The sequence below is a fragment of the Galeopterus variegatus genome, unplaced genomic scaffold (genome assembly GCF_000696425.1).
Source record: "Galeopterus variegatus unplaced genomic scaffold, G_variegatus-3.0.2 Scaffold17813, whole genome shotgun sequence".
NCBI classification, from domain to species: domain Eukaryota; kingdom Metazoa; phylum Chordata; class Mammalia; order Dermoptera; family Cynocephalidae; genus Galeopterus; species Galeopterus variegatus.
In genome coordinates, this window is record NW_007743924.1 from 7,561 (window position 1) to 17,816 (window position 10,256).

The following is a 10,256-nucleotide window of genomic DNA, read 5'->3' on the forward strand; positions in this document are numbered from 1 at the left end:
ATGATAATCTAATTAAAATTGCATTATTACAAATCTTTCAATTTAATATCACTTACAAAATACTAAAAATACTTCAGATAAGTTGGAAAAGCAAAAAATAGTATAAAGACAATTCACTCAAAACAATAATTGAGAAAACTTGATCAAATATTACTAATGCATTATATGCAAATAAAATATTATTCTTTTAAAGATGGGAGTTTTTGTTTTGTTTTAGATTTTTGATCTTATGATTCAAACTCAGTTTCAGCTCTTCTACTGTGAATAGTTTTAGATCAAACCTGTTCTTCTTGGAGCAGGTTAGGATGCCTTTTGCAGGACATTGCTCTATGGGAAGAATGGAGGGGAGGGATGTCGTAGTCGCCTCCTCCTTTATTCTGACTCCATAAAATGCAAAGGCAGCTCGTGAAAATATCTGATGATTTCTACCAAAATTTAAGTGCATTACTTTTTAGGAAATAAGTGCTACTTTTAGATTTAATTATTAGAATTTAAATTTATTAATGATGGATAGTAATCCGTATTTTAGAAAGAAATTGGGAATGTTTAACCCATGTTTTAGGACTTTTGTGTAAACTATTGTATTGTTTTGCTCTGTGGACAAAGAAATTGCCTTTATTTTTTCAGGAAATTGTGGCTGCAGAGAAGAAGAAACAGACTGTTGCAGAGCAAGTGATGACAGACCAGTTATCTAGGTGAGAGTTAGTAACTGGTAATACAGAGTTCATTAATGTTCTTTTTTTTTTCATGCATGACAACCACATCTTCGGTCAATCAATGAGTAGCTAACTCAGAAGTTCCCAAACTTTCTCTGTTAACTTTATTTTTAGTGTTCGAGTAATTCCTTCACAGCACTCTCAGACTAATAGAAATACCTAATGGTTCTATTTATTAAGTACTTTTGTCTAAACCACTTAAGTATTTACTTCCTGACAACTTCATGGCCATTTGAAAAAATAATACACATAAATTGAAAGAAAATGTTTTTATTTTATTCTTATTTACTCATGGGGTGTATGTGTCTTTTGGGCATTGTGGTTTTTCTCAAATCTTAGAATCAATTAGGATGCTGCCACCCTCAGGTTCTATTCTACATTGATTTTCACATGGTATTTGCTTTTTATCACAGCAACTATAAAAGACCTAGCTTTGTAAAGATGTAACATCATTGAAAGAGTATAGCATAATATCTTGTTGACACTGCAAACCTCGAGCAAGTGGTTTACATGGTGTCTAAGAGATGACAAGTATTACTGTGTTTTCCTCAAAGATTAAAAATGTTCTCCAGTGACCCTGTGAGTTCACTGTGGTATCCCAAAATGACTTGGTACACTCTGAGAATAGTGAGACCACTGTCAAGAATTTTAAACCCCCTTAGAAAACTATATAAAGTTTTAACACATATAGTGTTTGACAATATAGAAATATGGTAGGATTTCAGAAGAGGCTGGAATAATCTAGGAAGTCCTCAAGAAAAAAGTAAAACTTAAGTTTATTTTTGAAAAAATTGGTTAGCTATGTGGCAGAGAGAAAAAAATGATACTTTATATGTGTGTTATCCAGTAAATTCTTTCAATTAACTATACCTGGAGTCTCCAATGTATCTCCTTTCCATTATATTATGGAATTACTTATGTTTTCATCTCCACCATGCCACCACAACTTTTCTTAAGAAAATAAGTAGTGACATCGATATTGCTTGACCAATGGTGATTTCTCAGTTCTCATCTACCGACCCATCAGCAACATCTGTCTCAGCTGAAAACTTTCTTCTCTTTGAAACACTTTTCCTTTTCCACTGGGATTCCTGAACTCTCACTTGACTGTTTTCCTCCTATCTTCCATTCCTTCTCAGTCTCTTCTGGTTCTTCATCTCCCTAGTCATTAAACATAGAAGTGCCCAAGGGCTCAATTCTTGGACCTCTTCTGTATTTGCTTCCTAAGTGATATTATCCCTACCATGCCTTTAGAAACCTTGTAGATCCTGATGCCTTCCTAATCTAATATTCCAATTGAACACATTCCAATCTGGATTCCCGAAAGTTCATTGCCTTCTCTCCCTTAATAACCAAATCCTCTTTAATTTTCCTCTACAAGTTATTTAGATCTGAGATCCTGATGATGCCTTTGATCCCTCTTTATCAAATCCTATATCTAGTTTGTTAGCAAATGCTCTCAGTTCTACCATCAAATAAATTTACCCTCTCTGCTGCCACCATCCCTGTCCAAACCATTATCTTTTGTTTCCTGGATTATTTCAGTCACTTCCTAACTTGTCTTGTTGTGTCTGCATTTGCTTCTTATTGTTTTATTCTCAACCCAGCAGCCAGAGTTAATCTATTAAAAGGCAAGTCAGATCAAACCCTCCAGTATTTCCTGTCTTAATTATAGTAAAATTTATAAGGCCTATATATTGGTTATGTGTCACCACAAAACCTGCTAGCTTAAAAACAACCATTAATTTTGCTCATGTTTCTTTAGGTTAGCTGTCCAGGCCAGGCTTGGCTGAGTGGTTCTTACTTCTTATTTACTTTGCCCAGTTATATATGAGAAAAAGCAATGGTCTGAGTTCTTAGCTTAGGCCTTAAGAGACCTCACGTGTTTCTATTTGGCCTTTTGTGCTTCTGCGGTGTCTGAGAGAAGAGCCCACTAGTCTCAAGAAAAAGATACCTGTACAAATGCAGCGGGGCTACTTAACTCAGATCATCTTAGATCAGGATTCCCAGCCAAGCCCCACTTGCATAAGTTAGTTCAGTTGAGATCAGCAGAGCCATATAGCTGTATATAATTGTCTATATAGCAAATCAAATGGCTAAGCTTAAGATCAAGGGGTGAGAAAGCACACTCTACCTGTAATGGGCCATAGAAAGAATGTGGATCAGGAGTGCTGAAAAAGTTGGGGCCAATAATAGAGTTTATCCCTGCCCACCATTTGACTTTGGACTTGTCTCCCTCTTGTCCACTCTGCTCCAGCCATTTGGCTTGCTCCTTGTTCTGAAACATACCAGATTCCATTCATATCTTATGTACTTTGCAATTATTTTCCCCTGTGCTTGGAGTACTTTCCCCTAGATATCCATGACTGCTTATTCATTCACTCATACCTTTACTTAGAAGTCACCTTGGTGAGGCCTACCTTGGTTACCAAATAAAAACAAAGTTTATAACCTCTTACTCCAAACTTCATATCCTCTTACTACTTCATTTTTTCCTCCATAGGACTTACCAATATATAATTTACCTTATATTTTCTGTATGTATCATGTTAACTATCTGTCTGCCTCTTCAGAATATGAGCTCCGTGAGGGTTAGGCTGTTTGGAAGTTTTGTTCATTGTCGTATTCTCATTGCTTAGTATGGTAGCTGTACAGTAAATACTTGTTGAATGGGCAAATGAATGAATGAACTGGAGAAGAGAACCTAATTAGAGTCAGCAAAACTGGATTTTAAGATTATCTCTGTGATTAACTCATTGTTTGAGCTTTCATATTTTTCTTCCTGTCTTGATTTTTGCCTCTGCAAGATGAACATTAAGGTTCCTTGTAACTCTAGCTTTCTATGTATGTATATTTGACATAGAACTGATTGCTAATGTGTGAGAATAAAATAGTTTGCCGTGTTTTGGTAAATGTTAGCGTTTTTCACTTTGAAAATTAAAAAAATTTAATGCTCAATTTTAAAAGAAGATTTGGTTTATAACTTGACACAACAATGAATGAGATCTACATATGTGGTTGAGATGCCTAAAGCTTTTAATGAATGTTCTAGCAATTATGACTCAATAAATTCATAAGTTCTTCTATCTCTGAATTGCTTTTTCACGTTCATATTTTTAAAGGCTCATCATACCTTTTTAAAAAATGTCAACTCATTTATTGTTTTAGCCAGTCAATCATCAAATTCATTCAGACTTGGTTATTGCCCAGCAAGTAGAGAAAAGCCAGAGAGGGCAAGATTATTAAGGGTTTATGGAAGTTTATATTTTGGTGAATCATGGAATCTGAGCTAGGTAAGGAGAAAGAAGAGGATATGAGGATAGCCTTCCTTTGCTACCCTTAAAATACTACTACTAGTACTAGTTCTATTACTACTACTACTACTACTACTACTACTACTACTACTACTACTACTACTACTACTACTACTACTACTACTACTACTACTACTACTACTACTACTACTACTACTACTACTACTACTACTACTACTACTACTACTACTACTACTACTACTACTACTACTACTACTACTACTACTACTACTACTACTACTACTACTACTACTACTACTACTACTACTACTACTACTACTACTACTACTACTACTACTACTACTACTACTACTACTACTACTACTACTACTACTACTACTACTACTACTACTACTACTACTACTACTACTACTACTACTACTACTACTAGCAAACCCAAACCACAACATGACTCTCATGTTCTTTACTTTATTAATGGAATCTCCTTTCACATTGTAGGGTTATTATAGATCTTTCTACTTGATGACCTCAAATCCAGTTAGTTTCCTAGTTCTGTCAGTGTTTCTTAAATCTGTTCTCTCTACTACATCTGTTTCTACTGCCACCTTAGCACAGCCCCTTACTATCTCTTTTCTAGCTTACTGCATGCCACCTGATAGGCTGTCATGACTCTGTATTCATTCATATTCGGTAGAATATGTAGTAAAAGGGGAATGGGAAGGTATAGTCTCAACTATTGAACTTCTATAAAACTTATTAGATGATAGGTGCTCTCCTAAACAATATGTATATATTAACTAATTTATTTAATCTTCACAGCAATTCTTTGAGGATGGTACTGCTATTGTCTCTTTTATAAATAAGAAAACTGTGGCCTGGAGTTTTAAATGACTAGCTAAGGCCATGCAGCTAATTATGGCCGGAGGTAAGGACTGAACCCAGGCAGTCTAGTTCCGGAGTCTGTACTCTCATCCACTACACTGTATGCAGTTCCTCAAGTGTGCTGTGCAGCCCCACTTCTGTGGCCTTGCAGATATTGTTCCTCTGCTTGTGATATCCTTACTGCTTCTCCTCTAGGTGCTAACTTCTATTCACATTTTGAGAATCAGTGCAAACATTTCCTCTTCTGAGATGATGGCTTTGATGAACTCTTCTCTATGTCTTCTTTTCCAGGACCTAAGTTATCCTTGTTAATGTGTGCCCATTGAATTTCTGTTGTGGCACTTATTACTTTTATATTCTTATTTTACTTCGTCTGTGTCCACCCCTCCTCCCATATCATCGGAAATCAGCATAGTGTCTATTTGTTTAAAGAATAGTAAAAGGAAGACATGAAGCTCTTAGCTATCTCCAATATTTAAATTTATTTTTAGATAATACTAATGGAAAAACAGATAGGAATATTCACTTATTCATGGTCAGCATTTTGTATTCATATCTGATAAAAAGATTATTCTGACAGTAGTATAAATTTTTATTTGGTATATGATTTTTTTCAACTGCTTATAAATATGTGAATGCTAGAGCAATGCAATATTACATTTGTCAGACTTTGTGTTTTTCTTGTATAGGGCTGTAATCAGTGATCCAGAACAAAATTCAACCACTGAGAAACAAGAAAGTGCTCATATCCTCCCAGATTCAAAGTTAGCACCACTTCGATTTAGGAAAAGAACACTACATGAAACAAAGTAAGATTTTAATTATATAAAATGAGGATGTGCTATGTTATAAATATATTTTTAAAATGTACTTCTGCATTTAATTGGAAACTTTTTGTGTTTGTGTTTGCTATTTTTCTATATGCTGAAAAGTGGAATTTTTGGAGTTCACATCTTAGTTCTGTCACCTTAAGGTACTGGGGACAATACTTCATTCTACTGTCTTTGCCACCCAGGTTTTTTTTTATTTGAAATTTAGGGAGAAAAGCCACAACCTTCAGATCAGAGATAATATATCTTAAAATGTGTAATATAGTAAATAAGACATTTGTATGTGTACAATATATTCTGGCTAAATCTCATTTATATAGTAAAAATTAGTACTACTTATAAGTTTTTTGTGTTTTTGTGTGTGTTTTACTTTGTAGCCTATAAAACCTTTGGGTTGGTATGGACTTTTACAGTCCTCTGGTGCTGTCCACTTAAATTTCTCAACAACTTACTGACATGTAGCCTAAACTTAAATAGGCATAAAAAATCTACTAGTATCTATAGTTGCTCCTTTATATTTTCAGACTGCTGTAATTGTTAGTACTTTCTTATCACTTTTACCTTTTTGTCTCATTCTTATTTTCTGGAAGCCTTTGCTTCCATACATTTAAATATTTGAAGGCATCGTGTATTAGTTTCCTATTGCTGTTGTAATAAATTATCACATACTTAGTATTTTAAAACAACGTAAATTTATTCTCTTACAGCTCTGGATATCAGAAGCCTAAAATCAAGGTGTCGTCAGGGCTATGTTTCTTCCAGAACTTTTCTTGGCTTTTGCAGCTTCTAGAGGTTGTCTTCATTCCTTGGCTCCTGGCCCCTTCCTCTATCTTCAAAGTCAGAAATGGCTGGTCAAGACTTTCTCATGGCACATCGCTCTGACACTCTTCTGTAGCTACATGTCCCTCTGCTTTCCTCTAATACAGATGTGTGATTGCCTGAACCTACCTGAGTAATCCTGGTAATCTCTTCATCTTAAAATCCTTAACTTAAGATATGTCACAACCCTGTTATCATTTAAGGTAACATAGTCACATGTTCCAAGCCCTAGGATGAAGACATTTTGGGGGTGGTGGGGGCCACCATTTATCTACCACACATCTAAACTTTCCTTTTTTAAAGTAAACTTTTACTGACATAAAGAAAGTAAACTTTTACTGACATAAAACATACATTTACAAAATATGCCAACTGTAAGTATTCAATATAAGAATGATCACAAACTGAACAGTATTCACGTACCAAACTCCTAGATCTAAAGTAAACTTTTACTGACATAAAACATACATTTACAAAATATGCCAACTCTAAGTATTCAATATAAGAATGATCACAAACTGAACAGTATTCACGTACCAAACTCCTAGATCAAGAAACAGAACATTGCCTGTACCTCAGAAGCTCTCCCCTTGTGCTGAATCCCATTAACTATCCATTTTTCCTGCCTTTTCAGGTTCACCTCTCTATCCTAACATCATAAATTAGGTTATGAACTTTATATAGGTGAAATAAAAAATTTGGACTCTTTATGACTGGCTTTTGTCACTCAACATTGTGTTTGTGAGTTTTGTCCATTTTTTTTCCCCGATGGCACTAGCCTCATAGCATCACATCTTTCTGGTTTTTCACATGAATATCAAGGAGCCGAAGGTTTTTTTTGTTTTTGTTTTTGTTTTTTGGCAAGTGGCTGAATTCTTGACCTTGGTGTTATAACACCATGCTCTAACCAACTGAGCTAACTGGCCAGCTGTTTTTGGTTGTCTTCTTCTTCTTTTTTTTTTTTTTCTCATTGCTGTATAGTATTTCATTATATAAGTATACCACAACTTATACATTTGGCTATTTAAAAATAGTGATGCCATGAACTTTCTGTGCATGCCTTTTGGTGAACATATGTCCTCATTTATGCTGGGTACATACTTAGAATTACTGGACCATTTGGTATGCATATGTTCAACTTTAAAAGATACTGCCAGATAGTTTTCCAAACTGGCTGCTGCAATTTACACTCCTACCAGTAGCAGTTTGAGGGTCCTAGTTAAAACACGTCTTTGCCAATGCTTGGTATTATCTGTATTTCTCATTTTAGTTCTTCTTCTGGATGTGTGTTGGTGATTTTAATTTGCATTTCACTAAAGAATAATTTATATTGGCCATATAGATATCTTCATATGAAATTCCCATTCAAGTTTGTTGGGTTGTCTGTCTTTTTCATGTTGATTCATTGGTCTTATTTATATATTTTGGATGTGAGTCTTTCTCAAGCTATATTTGTTGCACATATCTTTTCCCACTCTGTAGTCACCTTTGCATTCTCATGGTCATAACTTTTTTAAAGGCCAGTTTATCAATCTTTCCCTATTTGTTAAGATTCTTTGTATTTTTGAGAAATCTCTGACTACCATAAAGTCATTAATTAAGGGCACTTATGTTATATGTCAACTAGTTATAAATGCATGGCTGGTTTCTAGGCTTTTCAGTCTTATCTATCTGTATCGCTGCACCAATATTACCCCATCTTAATCAGTATTGCTTTATATTAGAGTAAATAATAAAGCAGCTTGTTTAAAGCTAATCTAGTTCCATGAAAAATCCAGTGGGGGTATTGATTAGAATTATTGGATTTATAGCTTTCACAAATTCACAAATTCAGAAGCAGAAATTGGTATGTGTAGTGCAGTCCTTCCTCTCCTCTGTCTCATGGGAGGCATCTGCCTGCCAAAGCACACATACTGCCCTGTGCATTGTAATGAGTGAGTTAGTCTGTTTATTTATGGTTAGTGTTAAGAACTTAGCTTGTTGTTGTAGCTTACCTAAGCAATGGTTTCTAACAGCTTTATCGATAATAAAATTCATCTTTTGGTCTTCAATCTGCTTGATTCTTCTTTCTGTATTGGTTAGGAACTTGGGAAGAGAGAAGTATTTGTGTTGTTTATTGGGCACCTAAAACTCACTTTGCATTTTATAATGTAAATGTTTATTTAGTTTTTTAAATATTTTCAAAAAGACTGTAGGGGCCTTCAACTTATCACCGTTAAAGTGAGTTCTGTTCACCATTAAGAAGCAATACAATATAATGGTTAAAAACAAGGTTTTTTCTAGTTCTGCCATTTACTAATCATATGGCCTTGGGCAAATTGCTTTTCTCTGATTCTGTAAGCTTTATTTGTAAAAAGAGGATAATAGTGTTTACCTCAGAGTTATTACAAGCATTAAGTAAAGCAATGCACATTAAAGTACTAATCATATGGCCTTGGGCAAATTGCTTTTCTCTGATTCTGTAAGCTTTATTTGTAAAAAGAGGATAATAGTGTTTACCTCAGAGTTATTACAAGCATTAAGTAAAGCAATGCACATTAAAGTTATTTTAACAGTGACTAGTGTCTAAGAAGTTCTCAATAAATGGAAGCTGTTATTGTTGCTGTTATTTTCTCAGCATTTAGAATTGTTCCAGGCACATAGTGGACATTCAATAAACACATTAATAGTGGTGGATTAAATTGAATTGAGAGGACTAAGCTTTCATGACTCTATTCACAAACTCATTTAGTTTGCAGGCTCTTGCTTTCATTTAGTTCCTGTCTCCTGTTTCCTTTTTTGCAGATACCTAGATTTTATAGAGGTATAGCTTTTCAAGATAGTCATGACCTACACACTTAATTACTATTTACATTATTGCTATTTCATTATACCTGCAGTTTTATGGGGGGAATATCATAAAATTATTTGGCTAGGGAAGTAAAAATACATTATTGAATCTTCAGATCTCTTAATATTAGTATGTAAATAGAGGAGATTATCAGTAGTAGGATGCCGAAGTGTGTGCATTTGGGTTTTGCTTCATATTGTTAGACAGAATTTTAGGGCTGGCAGTCTTTATGAGGTCATTCAGTGCTGACTGAAGGCACTAACAATTAAATAACTGATTAACATATGCCAAGGTTCAAACTTTATTCAGCTAAGTTTTCCACTATTCCGTGATTTTGGTAACTGAAAACCTGACTGACAGTGGCTTAAAGAAGTCAGAATTTATTTTTCTTGTATAACCAGTTGCTTGGAGGTAGGCAGTTGTTGGTTTTGGTTCAGTGATTCAGTGATGTTACAGCTCTGGGCTGTTTTTCCTAAATCTTATTGACCTTTCTGATGTGGTTGCATGGTGGTTATAGTGCCTCCTAGCGTGATATCACTGCCACATTCGCAGGCAGGATCTCTTCCCATGCCACTCTTATCAGGACAAAAGAAAGTCTTCCCTGGAAGATTATTGGCAGAACTGGGTCCTTTAGTCACCCTTCATGGCAGGAGGCTAAGGAAGCAACTTCTATAAGTGAGAGGGAAGCCAAGGAGAAGAGGGTTGGAAGTGGGTTTTAAGTAGCCCTGCAACAGTACCAGTCACAAGTGTGCTGGTTCTTTTCAATATTTGCTTTTATAGCACTTTGATGGTATAGATTCTAACATAAAAGTCACTATGTATTATATACTATATCTCAGAGTTATTTCTTCTGTGTGTGCTACAATTAAAAATCTGAAAAAAGAAGTTACGTACCTTCATCTTT

General features: G+C 34.9%; 1 protein-coding gene across 1 annotated transcript; it reads left to right on the plus strand.

Annotated features, from left to right (window-relative positions):
- Positions 1-671: 671 nt before the first annotated feature.
- Positions 672-6,785, plus strand: LOC103582770 (calcyphosin-2-like). Its single transcript, XM_008564277.1, has 3 exons — positions 672-695; positions 5,563-5,682; positions 6,411-6,785. Exons 1-3 carry the CDS (start codon positions 676-678, stop codon positions 6,583-6,585), a joined length of 315 nt encoding a protein of 104 aa, XP_008562499.1. The 5' UTR covers positions 672-675; the 3' UTR covers positions 6,586-6,785.
- The last annotated feature ends 3,471 nt before the right edge of the window (positions 6,786-10,256 follow it).

Excerpts from the sequence above, each read along its gene's own strand:
- LOC103582770 (XM_008564277.1), top strand. The coding sequence starts at position 676 with ATGACAGACCAGTTATCTAG. Across the intron at positions 696-5,562 it reads ATGACAGACCAGTTATCTAG|GGCTGTAATCAGTGATCCAG; the intron begins GTGAGAGTTAGT and ends TTTCTTGTATAG. Across the intron at positions 5,683-6,410 it reads AGAACACTACATGAAACAAA|CTCTGGATATCAGAAGCCTA; the intron begins GTAAGATTTTAA and ends ATTCTCTTACAG.